Source organism: Musca autumnalis, unplaced genomic scaffold (assembly GCF_047663935.1).
Source record: "Musca autumnalis isolate F117 unplaced genomic scaffold, ASM4766393v1 scaffold_1, whole genome shotgun sequence".
Classification (NCBI taxonomy): Eukaryota; Metazoa; Arthropoda; class Insecta; order Diptera; family Muscidae; genus Musca; species Musca autumnalis.
In genome coordinates, this window is record NW_027411644.1 from 195,910,260 (window position 1) to 195,935,293 (window position 25,034).

Below are 25,034 nucleotides of genomic sequence, written 5' to 3' on the forward strand. Positions count from 1 at the left end.
TGGTGCAGGGATGTTGGGACCATATAAAGAGAGTTAAATATTATTTATCAGATTATTTTCATTTATAAAAAGTAAGGAATCAGAAATCTACTTATAATGCCATCTACATTTCAAATTAGATATTAATGGTGAACGATTAGTGTAAAGAACGATTTAAAGAGGGATTAGAAGTGAGGATATAGTAAAACTTATTTCCATAATTTAGTTGCTTAGAAAACATATTTTCAAATACATAAAAATTGTCCACAAAAAATTAAAAATACTTCTAATATATAGAAACTCGGGATGTAGCTATATCAAAATGTGGAGTATGCTCAATTATTTGGTTTTTAATCGACTGTCCAATAAAAATGTTACATATGGCATATAGATGGCGCAAATATATGAAGAAAATATTAAAGACCTTTTTTGGACATTTTCGTGCCCTTCCAGAAAGTAACAACATCAGCCCTTTCGTTTGAGCGTTGATGATCAGTTAGTGAAGTAATTATTCACTCAAATTCAAACCCTTCCATGGGGTGTTTAATATCGTTGACATTTTCCAATATTTTAAGAATAACAATAACTAGTTTTACAACTGGAAGGGTTAAGGGTTTAGAAAATTGTGAAAACACCAATGTCTCTAAACTTCTTAGTCATTGTTTTAATATTTTATTAAAACAACTTTAATTAATTAGTGGGAAAAATTGGCGATGTTTACCAAGGGAATACTATAGTTTCGGATCTTGCCACAGATCCTCGTCATTTTCATTGTTTCTTGTTTATCAACAAGAAACTTTTTATTCCCAATTATTTAAATATGTCATACTTTTTATTCCCAATTATTTAAATTTGTCAAATTAATCAAGACAATTTAAGGATCCTTCTTTTGGATATTTTGGTACTATTTAGACAATTGTGACATAACGCATGTCCTTTAAAGTAACCTAAATTTCTAACTTACAAAGTGAAAACTTTTATTAAAATTAATATTAGGCCTACAAATAGCTCCATTAATGATGACAAAATATGGCATATAGATGGCGCCACAGGAACTACGACAATACAAGTATCTTGGCTTTCTCGTACCCTTCACTTACGAAGTTAAAAATTTTAAATTAATATATCACCTTTATATGGGCTTATAAATTTGCCCTCCATTGGCTAATTCTCCAATAATTTTGTTAAATATGACATACAGATGGCACCAAAAGGATCAAAACGATATTAAGAATCTTATTTTGTCATTTTTGTAACCTTCTAGAAAGAATTAAAAAACTATTTACAAAATTATGACATAATCAATGTCTTGTAAAACAAATTAAATTCTAAAACTTTTTTATTTTAAATTACTATTCCTCCTAAAAATTTGTTTTTCAGCAAATTGTTTATTATTGGCTAATTGTCCGATAACTTTGTTAAATATGACATATAGATGCGCAAAAGAATTAAGCAAATATTAGTGTTTTTTACAAATTTCCTAGCTTTTTATTAATAATTTATAAAACCCAGCCTTATCACAAACTATAAGTGCTATTTATGCTAAATTTTGGGATCCCTATAAAAGGTAGACAAACACCCATCACTCCACTCGTTTTTTTGGGTTTTCCATTGTCCTTAAAAGTAACCTAAATTTGTCTTTCCGCAAAGCACATGCGCCAAATAAAGAATATTTATCATTTAATTGGCCTCCTCATTCCAATTACTTGGCCAACTAATGACGAAGGATAACAACTCCAATATACACATGAAGAAGTTAACGCCCAAAAAGTACAATTTATGTATACAATGCCTTTGGTTTGACCTTTTAGAGTGTTCTAAGTACGTCACCCAGCCAACAATACAAACCCTTATAAATTTCCAAATAACTTTCAACTCCCAAAAATGTACATATGGAAAAAAGCTAGATAGCAAATGTTATATGTAACATTTCAGACTTTTACCATATAATGGGTGTGTGCGTGAGTGTGACTGATGACAGCACATGACTCATCGTTGTCGTTGAGAATTGAGAACAAGGACAAATACATAAAAAAATGTTTGTAATAGTCACAAGGAATTGATTTTATTATTGGGGTTTTTTACGATATCACATAAATTGCTGAAGAGTAGAGGAGGGAGGGAGTGAGTGTGGGAAGGGTGGGAGTGTTGCTAAGGAAGGTTTTATTTATTTTTTTTTTTTGTTTAATGGATTTCTTGCTTTATTTGTTTGTTTGATAAGGGAAAAATAATGTGAGTGTAGTAAAAATACATTTTTTGGGTGTGTTTGATGGGAGTAGGAACTTTCGGAAGAAGGGGAGATAAAGAGGGGTTCTTTATAAGGACTAATGACAAAAAACTACATTAAATATACATTTCCTCTAGTTTTGTGTGAAATCAATTACAATTAAAAAACGTATATGAATCACTAGCAGTAATTTGAGAATTAGGGATAATAATTCGAAAGTACTTGTATGTTTTGAAAAATTTGATTATAACAAAAATAAATCTCTGATCGTCCTTAAAAAGTACAAAAGTCCTCAGAAGGACAAAATTTTCACCTGATTATTCATATTGCGAAATATACCATGGCACCATCTCACAGAGGGGAAACATAGGCCTAAAGTCGCTCAAAACTCAAAATATGAAAATCGTTTTTTTATGAAAAAATTGTTGATAAACGGCAACCAGACTCTTTTCTACATTTGCTATAACCATCCTCGACTTTGTAAGATTAGCCAATCCAATGCAGCAGTCGATTGAACTCAGCCATACTGAAAACAAAAAATAATAATTTTCGAAAACTAAGAAATTAGGTGCACATTAAAATGACATTATTACCGCGAAAATTTATATTTTTCAAGATTTATTGTTTTTAAACAGTCTCAGAACAAGATTAGCATTTAAAATTTTCAGATTTATTTTACATCTTTGCTCTTTAATAATGGTGATACATATCCTCTTTATGAAATTTGTTTATGATAATTTTTAAGATTACTACAATTTCAATAGTGAAAAAGTCTATTTCCCCGTCGTTTCCCGACCATAGTTTCTTCTAATGTTTTATGCGCTTGAGTCCCAAATATCAGATTCAATCATAAAAAATTGCGCATATTTGCGCCATTCCGAAAAAATCTAATTTTTCTCAACTAAAATATGAAATATTTTTATATGGAATTGCAAGATTTATTCACACTAAATTTTGATCCGCCTTATAACCGGGACTCTTATTTATCAGACTAAACCAACACCTATCAAATATGTCTGCATTATTCAGAAATATTCACGGCTTTTCTCATGTGAATTGAGAAAAATTTAATTTAAATAAGTTTCAAAAAATAAAATTTAGAATGAAATATATGTATATGGGACTATAAATACATCTGTACCGATTTGTTTGAAAATTGGCTCAATGTTTTTTTAGGCTAGTTCAAGATGCATGTGTCAAATTTCAGTGATTTTGGTGCATTTTTATCTCATATCAGATGCGAATATATATGGAAGCTGCATCCAAATCTGGACCGATTTTCATTATTTTCTATAGGATTAATCCTTGTACAGAAGACATGCTTTGTGCAAAATTTTTTAACAATCCGACTATAAATGAGCTTTCAAGGGCTTTTGATCAAATTTTAACACCAATTTCCCCTCTGTGCATCTATACTTCAACTTCAGTCCAAATTGTGGTGGATTTTTCTAAAATTAGAAATTGATGAGCCTACTTTCGGTCGGAATAATTAAATAATCAACAATTTTGGACTCTAGGCTACGAACAGATAAAATTAGATGTGGTTTGAAAAATTTTAAGATTCATGCTAATATATTTCAAAGTCCTTCAAAAGGGGTAATGACAAAAACATCATTAAATACAATTTTTCTCTAAATTCAGTTACAAGGAAAAAAGTTTATGAATCATTTGCAGTAATTTGACATAGGGGATATTTATTTGAACGCATAAGATTACCTTTTGATATGGAAATTTTACAAAAAAAAAAAAATAATATTATTACAAAAATATGTATAACTGATTATATCTCTGATAGATAGTCCTTCAAAAAATTCATCCTGGAAGGACACAAATTCGATTGGAATTTTTTATATTGCAGGTTATACTATGGCGCCATTAATACTTCAACTTCAGTCCCAACAGTAATGGAGTTTTTTTTAATTAAAAATTGTTGAGCATACTTTCGGGCGGAATAATTAAATAAAAACATATTCTGGACTGCAGGCTACGAAGAGAGACAATTAGCTGTGAGTTTGAAAATAACACTGCAGGATTTTTGCAGGGTATTGACAAAAAATTATTTAATTTGTAATTAATGCAATTATTTAATTAATTGTAATTAAATTCTAATTACTAGTAAAAAATAAATAAAACATTTGCATTAATTTCAAAATTAGGAATATTTATTTGAAAGCATAAGACTACCCTATCTGCAAATTTTACAAAAAAATCCTGTCAGTTGATTATGTCAATTAAACTTGGTTTCTTTCAGTTGGCTCCAATATCGAATAATATTTAATTCATGATCAATTTTTGTGTTTGTAACTCAAACTCGATTTAAGTTGGGCTCTTGAATACAAAAATTCCTTTAACCCAAAATTGACTTGTCTGTGGAAAATATTGCAACCAAGAAATTATTTTTTTCTAATTGTTTGTATATCTTTTTAATACATACTTTTATTTTTTAGAATTATTTTAATTAAAAAATATACAATTTTAAATAATTATAAGATTTAACTAAATAATTTAAAAATTATAATTAATTAAAATTGTATGTTTTTTTAAATAATTTTAAAATTAGTTAATTAGCGTTTGGTATTATTTGAAACTTTGAATACCACAACAACCCCTTAACTAATTTTAAATTAATTTGTGGTCATTTTTTTAATATTCCCATATTTATTTTTATATTTATTTGTCCCATAATATATTACATTTTTATTGTTATTCTTATTATTATAATTATTATTATTATTATTATTATTATTATTATTATTATTATTATTATTATTATTATTATTATTATTATTATTATTATTATTATTATTATTATTGTTATTATTATTATTATTATTATTATTATTATTATTATTATTATTATTATTATTATTATTATTATTATTATTATTATTCACATACAATTTTTATATAAAATAATCTTCTATAAATCATCATCACTTGTGTTTCGTATATTTATATATTTTTGTTATAATTTTTCCCCGTACATTTTTCTTATAATTCATTTGTTTTGTTTCCGTTTTTTGTTTCTTTTCATTTACATTGTTTTACCTACCTACATTCATCATTGTGTATCGTTGTTTGTTTATGCGCCAATTTTCGGTTTTTTTCTGTGACCTGTGTTATGTTATGTGATCGATCAATAAAAACATTTTGTATTGTGACAAAATGCTCACATGAACAACTGAACAACTGACCGCTCAAAACGATCACCAATCGCCAAATTGCCTGCTCGCCGCTCGCCCTATATTTGATTGCTTGTTTTGCATTTGTTCCCTTTTTTGCGTTAATAATTTTTGATTTTATGCCGTACCCGCCTGCCGCAAATTGCTGAATTGCGGCAATATCATCACCATAATTATTGTCGTCATCATTATCATCTTCGTTGTTGTTGATCATATGAAAATATATATACACAACTATAAATATGTATATATAAATTTCATTATGATAGCATGGGAGAGCGGACTCCTATCGAGTCGCAACGGTTGTACCAACCGATGACGACAATCTTACAGCCGATGGCCATTACAAGGTAAATATTATTTTTATGTGTTTTTTTCAGTTTTTTGTTTTTATTTTTCACAATTTTAACTTATTTAGTTGTTGTTTTTAATTTATTCATTAACATTTTCTTTTAAGTTTTAATTTCTGTAATTATATAATATTTGTTTTTAAATATTTAATATTAAATTGCATGATTTGGTTGGTTTTGGTTCATATTTCATTAAAAATAATAAATACATTATACACTAACACCATCTATACTTCAAACTTCATTACGAATAATGGTGGAGTTGTCTGAAAATGAAAAAGAAGAGGAGCATACTTTTAGGAGCAATAATTGTATAATAACAACAAGATTTGATATAATGTGTAGCTTTGAAAATTAAATATAATTTTGAAATTTTAATTATACAAGGCTGGATATTGAACTTTTTCCTGTCTACTTTCGAATGTTAAATTGTTTCAAATTGTTTTGAATTAGTTGAATGCCCCCCATTTTTACTTTTTTTCTAGACCCAAATAAAGTTCAAAAAAGCACATGAAAGTTGATTGCTTTCCTCACTACCTCAAAAGAAAGAAGGCTGATAACACGACTTGCCAATTTTTATTTTTAATCAATGACGTCGTTTCAAAATTAGATTTGTATTTTTTTGTTTCAAATACAACGTGTGTGCCGCTCCGGTACTACCCTACACTTGTGAATTAAATCAAATATATACATATGTTGACAATAACAACGACAACAAACTGCTGTTTTTTGATGCTATGCTATGTCTCACCTAAATTCTAAAATTAAAACTAAAAACAATGTGAAAAAAGTAAACTAGAGACTCGTTTTTTTGTAAATAGAAAATAACAACAATTTTGATAGATTAATTTGGCAAACTCATCTGCCGCCATGCCCGTACCATAAACGTGACAATATTTTTGTTGTTGTTCATTACCATTTTTCAAACACATTTCATTTGAATGAAAATTTTCAAATATTCTCACGACTAAAAATTCGTTACTAAAACTCTGATTGAGTGACTGTGATTTTGATATTGAAATGCTTTTTGTTTTATTAATTGTTTTTCATTAACAACCTCATCATGTGGCTGATCCTCATTATTGTCATCATGCTTTCCGTTTAATGTTTCGTTTTGTTTTTTTTATTTTCTTTGGTCGCTTAATTTAATGCTTTTTATTTTATTTCAAAAAAAAATTCTGGCTTTATTTTAACAAATCTACAATTAAGGTATAAGTCAGCATTTCCTGTGAGAAACAACAAATAAACAGAAAAATAAGTAAACGGTAAAATGGAGATGAGGTAATACTAACCTTCAAAACAACTACTTACTCTCTCTACAAATTTTTCGGTATATATATAATGGCAATAATAAAATAATAATACTGGTATGAATATATAATTAACTCTTGGTATACTGGGCCTTATACACATAAAACACAACAACAAATATAATAATAGTAATAAAAGCACTTAAACAAAATTATCTACACACCCCTCCTTGGATTAAACTGGCATGCACAAAATTTTTGGTAAAAGGTCACCTTAATAACTCTGGGCTTTGAGTATCCTATTGGGACAAGAAGACAATATTTCTAAAACTTTAATATTTTTGCTAATAAAAACTAATAAATTTTCTTTTTTATTTTCTCCCAAAATCTATAGACAAAACGCAAGATGCCGGCTAAAGCTGCGAAAAAGGAAAATTTAGATGATCTCAAACAGGAGTTAGATATCGATTTTCATAAAATCACTCCTGAAGAGCTGTATCAGCGCTTTCAGACACATCCAGAAAATGTAAGTTGTAATTTTTGTTTCGCATTAATCTTAAATTAATAATTAAATCTTTTCTCTCTCTCTTCCACCAGGGTCTAAGTCATGCTAAAGCTAAAGAAAATTTAGAACGTGATGGCCCAAATGCTCTCACACCACCCAAACAAACACCCGAATGGGTAAAATTCTGTAAGAATTTATTCGGTGGTTTTGCCATGTTATTGTGGATTGGTGCTATTTTATGTTTTGTGGCCTATTCTATTCAGGCCAGTACCAGTGAAGAGCCATCCGATGATAATTTATATTTGGGTATTGTACTGTCAGCTGTAGTTATAGTTACCGGTATCTTCTCATACTATCAGGTAAGTTATTAAACAAATTTTTTCATATATCATTACCAAACATAACCTAAAAAAGGGGAAAAGTGAGGTTATAATCCGTTACTTTATATTTGAAGTCTTCAATCAGGTATTCTGATATTTCTAAATAATCTTTCATTGCTTTGGGCAAGTACTTGTTAACTTCACTGGCGCCCCAGAAGTTGACAGGGCTAAATGCGATATAAAGGGAAAAAGTGAGGTTATAATCTGTTACTTTATAATTGGTAAACAGTAGACGCCCTGTTGAAGTGTGTTTCAGACCATATTCTGATAGGTCTGAATACTCTTTTTTTTTTGTTTCTGGGAAGTATTTGTTAACTTCACTGGCGCCACAGAGGTTGACAGAGCTAAAAATGCGTTATAAAGGGAAAAGTGAGGTTGGAATCTTTTACTTTATATTTGGTACATTTGAGACCCTCTGTTGAAGTCTTCAATCAGACATTTTGATATTTCTGTATAATCTTCCATTGCTATGGGCAAGTACTTGCTGACTTAACAGCCGCCCCAGAAATTGACAGAGCTAAAAAATGCGATATAAAAAGAAAAAGTGAGGTTATAATCTGTTAGTTTATAATTGGTAAACAGGAGACGCCCTGTTGAAGTGTGATTCAGACTATATTCTAATAGGTCTGAATACTCTTTTATTGCTTCGGGGAAGTATTTGTTAACTTCACTGACGCCACAGAGGTTGACAGAGCTAAAAAATCGTTATAAAGGGAAAAAGTGAAGTTATAAAACGTTACTTTTTAGTTTGTAAACAGGAGGCGCCCTGATGAAGTTTTCAGACAGGCATTCTGATAGCTTCATTGCTTTGGGAAAGTATTTGCTGACTTCTCTGGCGACGCAGAGGTTGTCACAGACCGATACAATGCGTTATAAAAGGTCTTCAAGGTTTTTTATATGCACCCCTCTAAGGATATTATCTGAGCACTTATTATGTTCACACCGGAGGCACCATGTAGAAGTACTCAGTGTCAAGAGTCTTTACTCCTTCATTGTGTAGTGCGAATATTCAGGGTCTATACTACTCCCGCAACACCTGAAAACGTCAACAGGGTTTCCAAAGATGCTGTTGGCTATTACATTTTTGTTACTTCCCAGTGAGGTTATAATACCACAGGCTCTATGACTTGAAAATTCCAAAAAAGGTTTCCAAAGACGCTGCCAGCTACTGAATTGAGGACCCTTTTGATACTTACGATTTAATGCTGATTTCTGCGACATGAGCGGACAACGTTTTCATGTTTTATCCATCGATATGGGACTTTTTAAAAGTGAGGTTATAATACCACAAACTACATGCTATGAACATGTCAACACGGTTTCCAAAGATGATGGTGGCTAGTGTATTGAGGGCCTTCTTGTTACTTACGATTTAATGCTGATTTCTGCGACATGCCCGGATGACAATTACCAATTTTTATCGGACCACTTTATAAAAGTGAGGTTATATTATCTTCTCTTATATATTTATATATAGAGAAATGATGTTGAAGTTCTTTTAACAGGACTGAATACTTAACAGCACCGGAAGCAAGTCGTTCAAGTACTCAGGACAGCATTCGGACATGTCTAAATACCCTTTCATTGCCCTGGACAAGAGTCCACGGGCTGTACTGCAGTCTGAAAGCTGAAAATGCCAACAAAGTTTTTTATATCCTCAAAGGGAGCGTTTTGTTACTTCCCAGCAGGAAGTGCGGACGACTTATACATGTATTTTTTGTTCGAAATAATAATTTATACACAGAGAAGCCCTGTTAAAACTTTTGGGTTGGTATTTTGACAGAACTGAACACGCATTCATTGTGTAACACTTGTATTCGAGGACTACAACGGCCTCTCATAGTTTTTCCAATATTGGCATATCGGGCTGAAGTTGCCAGGATGAACACTTATTCTTTGGGTCCAATTTGTTCCAACTTCTCGCCTTATCACAGATATCTGTGATGACGTTGTCACCTCTGGGACCCCGGAGATAATGGATATTGGTATACCACTGGTATACGAACTGATCGAACTGCTTTGAAACTTATATTTTCTTTTAAATAGGTTCTAATTTTATAATTCTTGTAAAGAAATCCTGCCGTTCTCCAAACTATTTTGAGTTTATGGGTCTCTCAACTGATTTTTGACACGTTTGTTCTTATTCCTCTATGTACAGATTAAACCAACTATTTCCGTACCTTTAACCTTTAAAGCATTATCTTCGAATGACCTCAGTCCCTGTGTAATTTCACCCTAACATAACCTCATTCCCTGAAATTTCCTTCATTCCCATGTAAATCAATCTCTTCTCAATTAACAATAACCCATCTTTCTCTCTCTTTGTTTTCTTCCAGGAATCGAAAAGTTCAAAAATTATGGAATCTTTCAAAAACATGGTTCCCCAATTCGCCACTGTCATACGTGAGGGTGAAAAATTGACACTCCGTGCCGAAGATTTAGTCTTGGGTGATGTTGTCGAAGTGAAATTCGGTGATCGTATCCCAGCTGATATTCGCATTATTGAGGCTCGTACTTTTAAGGTTGATAACTCATCGTTGACTGGTGAATCTGAACCCCAGTCCCGTGGTCCCGAATTTACTCACGAGAATCCCTTGGAAACGAAAAATTTGGCCTTCTTCTCTACCAACGCTGTTGAAGGTACTGCCAAGGGTGTCGTCATTAGCTGTGGTGATCACACTGTCATGGGTCGTATTGCCGGTTTGGCATCTGGTTTGGATACCGGTGAGACTCCCATCGCTAAGGAAATCCACCATTTCATTCATTTGATTACCGGTGTCGCTGTCTTCTTGGGTGTTACATTCTTCGTGATTGCCTTCATTTTGGGTTACCATTGGTTGGATGCTGTTATTTTCTTGATTGGTATTATTGTCGCTAACGTACCTGAAGGTCTATTGGCTACTGTAACTGTGTGCTTGACATTGACCGCCAAACGTATGGCTTCGAAGAATTGTTTGGTAAAGAATTTGGAAGCTGTCGAAACTTTGGGCTCCACATCAACCATTTGCTCTGATAAGACCGGTACCTTGACCCAAAATCGTATGACTGTCGCCCACATGTGGTTCGATAATCAGATCATTGAGGCCGATACAACAGAGGATCAGTCGGGTGTCCAATACGATAGAACTAGCCCTGGATTCAAGGCGCTCTCTCGCATTGCCACTCTCTGCAATCGTGCTGAATTTAAAGGCGGCCAAGAAGGTGTTCCAATTTTGAAGAAAGAAGTCAGCGGTGACGCCTCAGAAGCTGCTTTGTTGAAGTGTATGGAATTGGCCCTCGGTGATGTCATGAATATTCGCAAGCGTAACAAGAAAATTGCCGAAATTCCATTCAACTCCACCAACAAGTATCAGGTCTCAATTCACGAAACAGAAGATCCCTCAGATCCCCGTTATTTGCTCGTCATGAAGGGTGCTCCCGAACGTATTTTGGAACGTTGCTCCACAATCTTCATCAATGGCAAGGAAAAGGTTTTGGACGAAGAGATGAAGGAAGCTTTCAACAATGCCTACATGGAATTGGGAGGCTTGGGCGAACGTGTATTGGGTTTCTGTGATTTTATGCTGCCATCTGATAAATATCCCACCGGCTTCAAGTTCAACGTTGATGATGTTAACTTCCCCATTGATAACTTGCGTTTCGTTGGTCTTATGTCCATGATTGATCCCCCACGTGCTGCTGTACCCGATGCCGTTGCCAAGTGCCGTTCTGCTGGTATTAAAGTCATCATGGTTACTGGTGATCATCCAATTACTGCCAAGGCCATTGCCAAATCTGTCGGTATCATTTCCGAAGGTAATGAAACTGTTGAAGATATTGCCCAACGTTTGAACATCCCCGTTTCGGAAGTTAATCCCCGTGAAGCCAAAGCTGCTGTTGTACATGGTGCTGAATTGCGTGATGTTAGCTCAGATCAATTGGATGAAATTTTACGCTATCACACTGAAATTGTGTTCGCTCGTACCTCACCCCAACAAAAATTGATTATTGTTGAAGGTTGCCAACGTATGGGTGCTATTGTGGCTGTAACTGGTGATGGTGTCAACGATTCCCCTGCCTTGAAGAAGGCTGATATTGGTGTTGCTATGGGTATTGCTGGTTCCGATGTGTCCAAACAGGTGGGTTACAAAACTTAGGAGGAGTTTTTAAAGAAAATGCTAAATTCCTGTTTGTTTGTTAGGCTGCTGACATGATCTTGTTGGATGATAACTTTGCCTCCATTGTTACCGGTGTTGAGGAAGGTCGCTTGATTTTCGATAACTTGAAAAAATCTATTGCTTATACCTTGACCTCCAACATTCCTGAAATCTCACCTTTCTTGGCTTTCATCTTGTGCGATATCCCCTTGCCTTTGGGTACTGTTACAATTTTGTGCATTGATTTGGGTACTGATATGGTAAGTTGAAGGACCTTTTTTTCTCCTTGGGTAACTTTATATTGTGATATATGAATTTTTGATATTTACAATTGTTGTACTAAGTGATTTAGTAATAAGTTTAAGTATTTAGTAGCTTTATAATGGTATTGTATTGTTAATTTTAAATATTTAAACAAATATTAACTTAAAAATGTGTTAAAAACAAGATACCAGCCATATCATTGGCCTATGAAGGACCTGAAGCGGATATCATGAAGAGAAGACCACGTAATCCTGAAATTGATAATTTGGTCAATGAAAGGTATTCTAATTAAAGTTGATCTACAAGCCAAGTGATGCTAGATGATTGGATGTTAAACAAGCCAGCTAAGGCTTTTATGGCTAGAAATCTTGAGTGACAGAGTGTCTTGTCTGTTTTACATAAAAAAGTATTTAAGCTAGTTTTAAGCCATGGCCACCATTGTAGTTGGGTCTAGAGTCATTTTAAAATGTTATTATTTTATTTTTAATTTTTGTGATTTTCGTTTGAATTTTTTAAGTTTTTATTTAATTTGTAAAACAAAATTTACTCATTATTATATCTTTTTTTATTCTATTGTAATTCTGCTACATCTACCACTACTACCGCTACTACATATATACTCATGTGCTCTACTCTCTACTGCGAAAACCTGAAAACCGTGTGTCTAAACTATCTGTGATTTTTATCCCTGGCTTTGTTTTTGTAAAATATGGGGTCCATGAATTCTTACAAACAATACAATGCACACTTCCTTTCCGAAAAAAAACACTCACACACACACAAATATATTCCAAAACATAAACTAAAAATCACAATCCGTAAAATTGTGTTTTTTTGAAAAACAAAACCGTGTGTTGTGCGTGTGTAATACGAAACTACGCTTATTGTGTTGATTGAACGTTTGTAGGTTCCTGCTATCTCTTTGGCTTATGAAGCTGCTGAAGCCGATATCATGAAGCGTCCACCCCGTGATCCATTCAACGATAAATTGGTCAATTCCAGGTGCCTATACATTTTTTTGTTTATTTGTTTTGTTTATTTTAACACGAAATTTCTAACCCCTCAAACTCGCCCTTGCTCGTCCCCACTCACATACTGACTCACAATTTGCCTTAACAATTTAAAATTAACAACAACCATAACCCAAAACCATTTTGTTTGGTACTCACCAAAGTCCTAACTTTTGGATTTCTTGTGAGAAAGAGAAGAAGTCCCATTTAAAAAAATGAACACCAAATGGCTGGATTTTATAAATAATTTAACCTGATTTCATGTGTATTCTAATACGTGTATATGTGTGTGCGTTACATTTCAAAGCAAAAAACCATCGATGTTGTCCAACTTTTTTATATATTTAAGTGTGTGTGTCAAGAACAAAACAAAATCTTTTCTCTCCAAAACAACTCTATATAAATCTAACACCAAACTAATCACAATGAAACACACAAACATAACCTCAATAACCCATTTTCAGTTATAAAATCTAACCCTTAAATCTCATCAAGTAATCTCATATTTTTCAATTTGTATATTACGTTAAAACTTGGTGTTGTGAGTATTCTTTTTGTTTCCAACAAATAAAACTATTTTTAAGGATATTTCACATCCTTCATTGTCTCATCTCAAGATAATAACACTCTGTGGATAACAAAATGCGATTTCAAACATAAGGAATTTGCATTTTAAATCACAAGGAGTGTTATACATATCTATGCATTTTCTCATAATCATAATCTTCGTTGTAGTCCCATTTGCACCTAACCTCAATTTTATTTTTAAATTTTTATACAAAATTATTTGGTTTGGTTTCTTCTCATTCATGTATGTATAAAGTTTATATATAAATAACTAATATTTTGTTGTTGTCATCCTATATATACTAAGTATATATATATATATATGTATGTATATTTTATAAGCTGTAATTTGCACTTGTAACAAAATTTAAAATGAAAGAAAAATGAGTTTTCCGTTTTTTGAGGATTTTACGAATTGAATTGGTTTAAGATGTCCAAATTTTTATTTGATCTTTGTTTGAAACACTGGGAAACATTAACGACCAAAATAACAGAATTTTGCCACTGGATTGTGATGGAGAAAAGGCATTTTGAAAATTAATTCCCAGAGTTATGTATATTATTAAAAATGTATTGGTTCTTTGCAAATTGTTAAATATATAACATTATGACCCTCTAGGTCTCACTTTAAGTCCCTTTTTGTCTCTCATTCCAATAAAAAAAAATTAAAAACGTTAAATTGTTGGCCTTTCCAATTGACACAAAATATCCCCACAACACTTTATTTTAGATGGGTGATGTCAAAGGAAAAAGTATTCGTCATCAAATTTCACTATAGGTCCCCACAGAACTTGAACCTGTAGATATCACTTCTCACCGAAAAGTATCGATAGAGACTTTCAAACATATAAAAAAACGATCATTTTTGTAAATTTCGTACCTTTTCGAGCGATGGCCTTTTTCTGCCATAACATTTAACTTTAGAGGAATGATGTCAACGAAAATAAACTTCTTTATGGAATTTTACCATAGGTCCGCGAACAAGAGAAATCTCTAGATATAGTGTAGATAGAGATAAATTATGCAATGATATTTGATAAATCTCAATACAAAGACACTTTTTGTTTTATTTATAACCTTTTCGAATTATGCCAATTTGATCCATTATACTTCATTTTAGAAGAATTGTGCCAAAGGGAAAAGTATTCTAAATAAAATTTCACTATGGGTCTCCGAAGAAGAAAAATACCTAGGTATAATATAAAATATATTTGTAGCAATTTGCTTAAAAATAAAATAACATTCGTTCAGTTGTTATATTACGACCTTTCCGAATTATGTTAATTTGAGTTAGTATCCTACACTTTAGAAGAATTTTGTCAAAGGAAAAAGTCTTCCAAATCAAATTTCACTATGGGTCTCCGAAGAAATGAAATCTCTAGCTATAATGTATATAGCAAAAAAAAATTTGTATAAATTTGCTTAAAAATAAGATGACATTCTTTTGGGGGTTATTTTTCAATCTTTTCGAATTGTGATAATTTGAGTTAGTATTCTTCACTTTAGAAAAAAAGGGTCAAAGGAAAAATTCTTCTAAATCAAATTTCATTATTGGTCTCCCAAGAAAAGAAATCTCTAGCTATAATGTATATAGAAACAAGTAAAAAAAAGTATCAGTCGGCTTGGCCGACAGAGATATACCCTCAGCCTGGGTATATTGTAACAATTTTTTCCCAAAAAACGTATGTATTTAGAGGGTTTTAAAAATTTTGAACGCATGAACCAACAAAAATGTTAATTAGATTAAAGAGCAGAAGTTTTGCGGGGGAATTACTTAAAGGAATGGATCGACATTGACCATTATGGAAGTCGATCTCCAGCCACTACATATGGTGCCATAGGGGGGTTTTACTCCCTTCGGGCTGTCTGCTTAAGAAGTGTGGTTTTGCCCCTGAAAAAACTTTTACCATCATAATTGAGGCAGCCAATGAAAGTTGCTTCAACAAAAATAAAATTAATTCCATAGCAGGTCTTAAAGTGAACTTACCCGAAATTTTGTTTGGGAGGTACTGGATGAAGTGGACAAATATAGTCCATATTTGGACCTGATCTATACCTGGTAGATATACTAGGATGTGCAAAGTAAGGACCAATTCGGCCACTCCCTTCAAGAGTTACCGTACGAACAATATTTCCGAACATTCTTGAAATTTTGTGGGGGAGGTACCTGAAGGAGTGGACCGATATTGTTTATCTTCGACCTTAAACTATGTTTGGACAAAATATTACTAAGGCCAAATTTTGGACCCAATCAGCAGATCCGTTGGAGAGTTATCTTGCGCTCCAACCACCCCACACGGTGTCATAGGGGTTTTGTGAAACTTTCAGGCTATTTTCTCAGGAAGTTTGGACTTGCCCCTGCTGAAACTTGTACCGTCGTATGGGGGGCAGTGAATACAAGGTCCCAAAACAAAAATCAAAGCGATTCGAGAGCAGGTCCTAAACTGAACTTATCCGAAATTTTGTGTGGGAGGTACCCGAAGGAGTAGACCTATTGAGTCCATATTGGAACCTCATCTAAGTCTGGTACATGTTTCACGATGGGCAAAGTATGAACCAAATCGGTTACCCCCTTAAAGAGTTATCGTGCGTACAAATTTTCCGAACATTTTCGAACTTTTGTGGGGGAGGTACCGGAAGGAGTGGACCGATATAGCCCATCTTCGAACTTAAACTAGGTTTGGGCAAAATATTACGGAAGCCAAAATTTGAACCGAATCGGTTCATACGTTCGAGAGTTATCGTGCGCTCCAGCCAGCAGGACAGACAGACAGACAGACAGACAGACAGACGGACGGACATGGCTAGATCGACTCCAAATTCTCTGAAACACATTTCGTCCAAACACACTTGGGATCTAAAACCATTATTTCGATGAGGCACATTTTCATCGTATCAAAGTGTATATACCCTCCTTAGCCTAAAGGCTGAGGGTATAAAAATGTTTGTAGAAATTTGCTTAAAAACAAGATAACATTCTTTTTGGTGTTATTTTATAACCTTTTGAATTAGGCCAATTTGAGTCAGTACCCTTCATTATAGAAGAATTGTTTCAAAGGAAAAATAATTCTAAATCAAATTTCACCGTGGGTATCCGAAGAAAATCTCTAGTTACAACCTTTATATCAATAAAATATAGGTCAGATTTGTTTCAGGTCATTTCCAATTTGTGAGCATTTTTCCCATAATACTGCATTTTTGGAGAATGGACTTAAAGGAAAATTTCTTCCTTATCAGATTTCACTAAAACACATCGGTCAATATAAACCTGTAGATATAATATTTATAAAAAAATATAGTTAACAAATTTGCATTTTTAAAGAGAATAGGACAGTATGGGGGTTTTCAAGTCATTTTCAATTCGTGCCCATTTCTCCTACACTACTACATTTTAGGAGTATGGACTTAAAGGAAAATTTGTTCCTCACCGAATTTCACTAAAACTCATCGGGCAAAATATATCTCTAGGCGCAATAGGTTTTAAGATATTGAATATATAAAACTTCATTTGCTTAATTCCTTTGACCTCTCATTTATCACCTTTCTCTATCATAATACTCTGGCAACATCGTGTATTTTTCGCGAATAATGTTAATGTGTTTCCCTGTGATGCATTCCAACAATTTTGTGTGTATTTTCCATTGATTGTTAGATCCTTTTGTAGTTAGATTTTTTTGCAATGAAAATTTTGAAATGTTCCTAAATTATTTAAATATTACTTTTTTATATTTAAATATGTATAATTTTAAATAGTATTTAAAGAAGTTAACACCATGGGATATTGGCTGGCATGTATAACTGTCTTCAAGTCATTTGTCTTCATGGCGACTTATAAATGAATATGTCCTTAACTAGGAGATTATGGCAAAATAAAATAATAATTTATTCATTGGTTTTGGAAACCAATACTGAATACGATACAAATACGAACTTCTTCCAACCTGAAAACTTGCGGTTTCAGGTCCACAATATTTTTTAGGGTCCTAAATCGTCCAATTTTATTTTTTTTGGTAATTTCTCATGGATATTTTATATATTTTTTTATTTTGGATTCTAGGACTAGACTAGGCAAATTTTTTTTCTATATTTTTTTGTACAAAATCTCTTCTGTGTAACTTCGTGTCTCATATTAACCAGTATAAATACTTTGACTGGTGCCTTGTCATTTTGTGTAGCTTGTGTGCGGAAATGCTTTAAGCCGAAAAAATGTTTTTGTTTTCAAAATTTCTTCTTCAATTGTCTTACGAGAGAGTGATGATCCTAAAAACGCTTTTTGGTTTTCTAAAGAATTGTTTAAATTTATTGGTTTTTATATGAGTTAAAAAAAAATACACACAAACTATAAAAAATATAACCCCCCCCCCCTGCCCCTGCAACAAAATCTGTATGCACTTTTTAGATTTAAGATTATTTATATATGTATAAATATATGTATATTTATATAAATATTTGTATAATTGAGTTACTATATAAGATTTATAAGCAATTTATAGGAACTGTTGCCTACTTTTAGGCACATTATTTATAAATAGGTTAGGTTAGGCGTGTGTGTGATATCGTTTGAAATTTTGCAAATGAAATACTTATGCATTTATTGTAAGTTTCATTCAAATGATTTCTTTGTTTACTTTAATTTCTTTTTGAACTGTGTTTCTTTGTGTAAAGCAGAACCCAGTAAGCTTTTATCCAAAATAATATTAATAATTAATTTTACTTTATTTTTCTTACACATTTCCTTCTCTACGTTAAAAACTCGTTTATGTTACAAAAACAAAAAACAAACACGAAATAATTATTTTGATTCCAATGATTTGGTTTTTGCGGATAATAACAAAATTACAACAAAATCAAACATATGACACGTTTTTCATCATTTCCAACAAAAAAATACATACACCAAAACAATTGTACAATTACCCTCTGCATCATCGAAAAATAAAAACTTTGTAACGCTAAACGACCTTCCTCCCCCACACAACCCCAAAATTTGTTTCCAAATGGCTTACGGCGTTTGAAATTGTATTTAAAAAACAAAATATTGTAAAAAATGCAAACCCGCAATAGGTACCCGCCATTTCCCTAGCCTATGAAGAAGCTGAATCAGATATTATGAAACGTCAGCCCAGAAATCCTTTTTGCGATAAACTGGTCAATGAAAGGTAAAGTTTTTCTTTGTGTAATCATCAAACATTTTTTTCATCTTGTGGTAATTTAAAAAATTGACGAAACTTAAAGAGCTTTTCAAGTTTTCCAAACCCTACTTTTTTAATAAAAACCAACCAACCCAAATAATAACGAATAAACAAGGCTCCAAGTTGGGGGCCTAAAATTAGCACAGTTTTGCTTTAGACCAAGGGCTTTTGGTCTTAATTTTTTCTCCTTAAACAAGAAAACACTGTTTCTTTCTTTCTTCACCAACCAGAGAAAACTCTGTTGAGAGTACATTTTAAAGTTTACTTCTTCTAATAAACAAATGCGTAGTTTTTTTTACTCCTAAACTAAGAAGAACTATAAATTTTCCATAAATAATTTGTTTTTATTTTTTTGTTTCTTAAAAGCAAAGTACATTTTATAATAAAAGTAATAAATACTTTTTATGGCATTTAGCTTTTTTTATATTTAATAATTTTAGTTGCCTGTCTTTTTAGTCAAAAGCTCAAAGAAACAAATTTTGAAAAAAAATTAAAAATTAGTAAATATTTTGAAAATTTTTATTTTTTATACTAAATATCTTTTGTTTTTTATTTTACAAAAACAATAATTGAAATCATTTTATTTAAATTTAATTTGAAATACTTTACATTTGAATTAATCTTGTTATTAAAATAGGTAAAAATTGAATTTTATTTTAAAACAATATAAATATATTATAGATATTTTTTACATAACTGTATTTAATTAATTAAACTATTTCCCTTTTTTAAATTTAAAATTAAATATTAGTTTTATAATGACATTATTAAGTATAAAGTATTTCAAATTATTTTTATATTAATTTCAAATTTTTATTAAAATGTCAAAGAGTTGTATAAAATTTGTTTATTGGGCTTTGACAATTTTTAAGTAATAATTTGTTTTTGTAGACAATTTAATAATTTTATATCAATTTAATTTATTTTTTTTTTAATTATTTTTTAATAATTAATTAAATGTTTTATGAAAAAAATATATAAAAAATGGGAAACTGAGAGTTTTATAAACAATTATAATAAAAAACAATTATAAATATAAAACTGTCAGTTTAATAATTATTGTCCTGTGAATAAGACATTTTTTGAAATTTTATTTTATTAAAAACTTATTGAATACATAAACAAATAAAAGACTATTTTTATTAGTTTTAAATTATTTTTTATTATTATAAAATATTTTTTAATTAAAAAAGATATTTTTTAATTAAAAAATAATTAAAATTATTTTTTTAATTGGAAAATAATTACAAAATATGTTTTCAATTGAAAAATAATTAAAAAGTAATTGCAAACAAATGAAATAAAATTTAAAAAATAAATAAAAATATTTTTAAAATCATTTTAAAAAGAAAATCATAGACTTTATCGTAATTTTTTTTTTAATTTGTTTCCTTTTTTTTTGATTTTTTATTTAATGTATTCCTTAAAAAATACTTATTTTTGAAATTTTTGATTTTTAATTTTAGATTTAATTTTTTTACTTTTAATTTTTTGAGTTGGTTTTTATTAAAAATTTGTAGTTTTTTATATAGCTTTTTAATATGTTTTTTTCTCAAATTTTTTTTTTTGTAGCTTCGGTTTTAAGAATTTGCCTAATTTTGCTTCAATTTTTTCTTCTAAAATATTTTTACAACTTGTTTAGCTTAAATTTTTTGTGCTTTTAAAAATATTGCTTTATTATCACATACTTTTTTATATAAACAATTCTTTTTAAAAAGACTTTTAAAAATTATATAGAAACACAAAGAAAAACTACAATATCTCCCTATTCATATATTTAAAAAATATATACAATATAAATTAATATTTGTTAGCTCATATATATCCTTTTTTGCTAGAAAAAATTCTCTCTTTATCGTCTTTTTCTCTCTCTTTCACCATATATATCTAAATATATTCAAAATTATTACGATATCAACAATTACTTCTGCAAAAAATGAGCCATACATAATTTTTTTCCTTCTTCTTTAATGCAAAACTACGCTGCTGCCCTATATATCTTTCACCAGACCCATATTTCAATTTTTTTATCAATCTACTACCACTTCACTTGACCGCCCCCCCAAAAAATATCCCCTTTCCACCATACATTCTTCACCACAATTCCCAATGACCTTCTTTCTCTCTTATTACTCAGTACTTATGCTCGTTAATATTCTCAACAAGTAAAGAAATTTGTTCAGTACTATATCTCTATAAATTTTATTCCTTAGCCTCTTTGTTAAAATAATATATAAATTTTGTTAATATATAAATAATTACCATATATATACATATTATATAAAATATTTATCTACTCGGCCTACAACGTTTTTTATCTACTCTTTTTGCCTTTTTGTTATAATATAAAAAGGAGTTTTGTAAGAAATTCCTTAACCTAAACCTCAAGAAGAGAAAATGGAAGCATTTGTTGAAGTGTTAATTTTTTTTTCTTTCTGTAAATTTTAACCCAAATGAAGCATACTTTTAGACATCCAATTACATAATTGTTTTAAAATCTTTGATTTTTTACCTGTTTGTAGAATATGACATATATTCGAGTAAAGATAAATGAAACCTCAGCCTTAAACCGTCTGCATTTCTACAAGTTGTAAGACTTCAAACACTGTCAGCTGTTTTCAGCAAAGTTATCTATAACTTATGCCTAATTTTAGGCGTTACATTCCCCAAAATGTGATTTGAATGACTTGATATTTTAATCGCTTTACCTAATTTTTCGAAAATGTATGTCTTGTCAAAAAATTCTCTTATTTTTCCTAAAGAACATGTCGAAAAATTTACAGCACTAATTGTGCTTGAATTTGTACTTGACTTAAGAGCTGAGGTCTAATTATACTTGCAATTTTGTTTATATAATATCCTACAAAATTTTATCACTTCAACAATTGTTTTTTAAACTTCTCTCGAACCACCGTTAAGGTAAGTTCAGTTCCATTAATTTATTTTAATTTATATCTCTTAATTTCTTGTCAATACTTCCTTTAGGAATAGAAATTTGTATACTTGTAACGATAGAATTGTATTTGAAGGAATTATTGATCGATAGGTGTATGTAGAAGACAATTGTGGAGAAAATAATGCCTCGGATTTTTGAAATAATATTAAAGAATTTATTAAACCCAATTGGCGAGTCGAAGTGCAAGTGCTGCCATTTCCAATAATGTTTCCGAATAATTTTACCTTAAAATAAAACTGGGACATTTTCTCTTTGTATCTGGTACACTATGTTGGGCGCCAATTTATGTCAACTGCATCAAATGCAGAAGGTAAATTATTAGATACCCATGATCCAAGTATCCTTCCATTGGATATAATCTAAAATAAAACCATTTTTTAATAAAAATATAGTACCCTAAAATATAATACCCTATATTGGGCGCCAATTCCACACTATATTTATATAAGGAATTAAATTCAGAACTGTACTTATGATATATCCAAGTTCCAAGTAAAACATACTTGGACACAATCTGATGGAAACCCCTTTCCTTATTTTAGAATATACCAGACCTTTTCTCTTTTCATATAGTACCCCATATTGGGCGCCAATTCCATACTATGTTAGTGTCTTCCATCAATTGTAGAACTAAAATTAATTAATAACCAAGTTCCAAGTAAGAGATACTTGGACAGAATCTGAAGGAAAAACCTTTCCTTATTTTAGAATAAAGCAGACATTTTCTCTTTTCTTATAGTACCCCATATTGGGCGCCAATTCCGCACTATATTAGTGTCTTCCATCAAATGTAGAACTAAAAACAATTTAATAACCAAGTTCCAAGTAAGACATACTAAAGGAAATCCCTTTCCTTATTTTAGAATAAACCAAACATTTTCTCTTTTCATATAGCACCCCATATAGGGCGCCACTTCAATACTATATTAGTGTCTTCCAGCAATTGTAGAACTAAAATTAATTAATAACCAAGTTCCAAGTAACAGATACTTGGAAAGAATCTGAAGGAAAACCCTTTCCCTATTTTAGAATAAACCAGATATTTTCTCTTTTCTTATAGTACCCCATATTGGGCGCCAATACCTCACTATATTAGTGTCTTCCATCAAATGTAGAACTAAAATTAATTAATAACAAAGTTCCAAGTTAGAGATACTTGGACAGAATCTAAAGGAAAAAGCCTTTCCTTATTTCAGAATAAACCAGACAATTTCTCTTTTCATGTAGTACCCCATTTTGGGCGCCAATTTCATACTATATTAGTGTCTTCCATCTAATGTAGAACTAAAATTAATAACCAAATTCCAATTAAGAGATTCTTAGACACAATCTGAAGGAAAAACCTTTCCTTATTTTAGAATAAACCAGACCTTTTTTCATGTAGTACCCCATATTGGGCGCCAATTCCATACTATATAAGTGTCTTCCATCAAATGTAGAACTAAAATTAATAAATAACCAAGATCCAAGTAAGAGATATTTGGACACAATCTGAAGGAAAAACCTTTCCTTTGGTCTGTTCCAGAACTGCAAGAATCTACTAATTTTTACTATTTTTTTCGATAACATAAAGGAGAAAATGCTATCGTAGTAAAAAATAGTAGCTTCTTGCAGGTTCTGGAACAGAGCACTTATTTTAGAATAAACCAGACAATTTCTCTTTTCATGTAGTACCCATATTGGGCGCCAATTCTATACTATATTAGTGTCTTCCATCAAATGTAGAACTAAAATTAATAAATAACCAAGTTCCAGGTAAGAGATAATTGGAAAGAATCTGAAGGAAAAACCTTTCCTTATTTCAAATAAACCAGATATTTTCACTTTTCTTATAGTACCCCATATTGGGCGCCAATTCCGCACTATATTAGTGTCTTCCATCAAATGTAGAACTAAAATTAATTAATAACCAAGTTCCAAGTAAGAGATACTTGGACAGAATCTGAAGGAAAAACCTTTCCTTATTTTAGAATAAACCAGATATTTTCTCGTAGCATATAGTACCCCATATTGGGCGCCAATTCCATACTATGTTAGTGTCTTCCTTTCCTTATTTTAGAATAAACCAGATATTTTCTCTTTTCTTATAGTACCCCATATTGGGCGCCAATTCCGCACTATATTAGTGTCTTCCATTAAATGCAGAACTAAAATTAATTATTAACCAAGTTCCAAGTAAAATATTCGTGGACACAATCTGAAGGAAAATCCTTTCCTTATTTTAGAATAAACTAGACAATTTCTCTTTCCATGTAGTACCCCATATTGGGCGCCATTTCTATACTATATTAGTGTCTTCCATCAAATGTAGAACTAAAATTAATAAATAACCAAGTTCCAAGTAAGAGATACTTGGAAAGAATCTGAAGGAAAAACCTTTCCTTATTCTGGAATAAAAGACATTTTCTCTTTTCTTATAGTACCCCATATTGGGCGCCAATTCCATACTATATTAGTGTCTTCCATCAAATGTAGAACTTAAATTAATTAATAACCAAGATCCAAGTAAGAGATACTTGGACACCAACTGAAGGAAAAGCCTTTCCTTATTTTAGTATAAACCAGACATTTTTTTCTTTGCCTATATTGGGCGCCAATTCAACACTGTATTTGTGTCTGGATTCGAATGCGGAACTGAAGTAATGAAATATCCAAATTCCAAGTAAGAGATAATCTAAAGAAAAAAACTATTCATTATTTTGGAATAAACAAGACATTTATCCTTTGCACATGGTGCCCTACATTGGACGCCAATTCCACACTATGCATGACTAAAATTATTACATACTCATGTTCCAAATATCTCCTAACATTGGACATAATCTAAGGGAAAGCCACTCTCTTATTTTAGAATAAACCAAACGTTTTTTCCTTGAATTTATTAACCTATATTGGGCGCCAATTCTGCACTATGTTTGTGTCTATCAAATACAGAAATTAAAGTAATTAATATTCAAGTTCCAAGTATCTCTTATACTTTATATATTATATTGGGCACAATCTAAAGGAAACCCCTTCTTTTTTGGAACCAACTAG

General features: G+C 31.1%; 1 protein-coding gene across 37 annotated transcripts in view; it reads left to right on the plus strand.

Moving 5' to 3' along the window:
* The window catches only part of Atpalpha (sodium/potassium-transporting ATPase subunit alpha), a 208,530-nt gene that overhangs the window by 170,801 nt on the left and 12,695 nt on the right, over positions 1-25,034 (plus strand). For 8 of the 37 annotated variants that reach the window (XM_073959589.1, XM_073959597.1, XM_073959593.1 and 5 more), the window contains 6 exons: positions 5,658-5,738; positions 7,383-7,514; positions 7,586-7,852; positions 10,210-11,991; positions 12,054-12,269; positions 13,181-13,275. In XM_073959589.1, coding sequence (XP_073815690.1) covers positions 5,658-5,738; positions 7,383-7,514; positions 7,586-7,852; positions 10,210-11,991; positions 12,054-12,269; positions 13,181-13,275 — 2,573 coding nt within the window. Of the gene's footprint in view, positions 1-5,657; positions 5,739-7,382; positions 7,515-7,585; positions 7,853-10,209; positions 11,992-12,053; positions 12,270-12,457; positions 12,553-13,180; positions 13,276-18,914; positions 19,010-25,034 lie in introns of all 37 variants that reach the window. The other 29 variants (XM_073959601.1, XM_073959607.1, XM_073959602.1 and 26 more) reach the window with 7 other exon arrangements.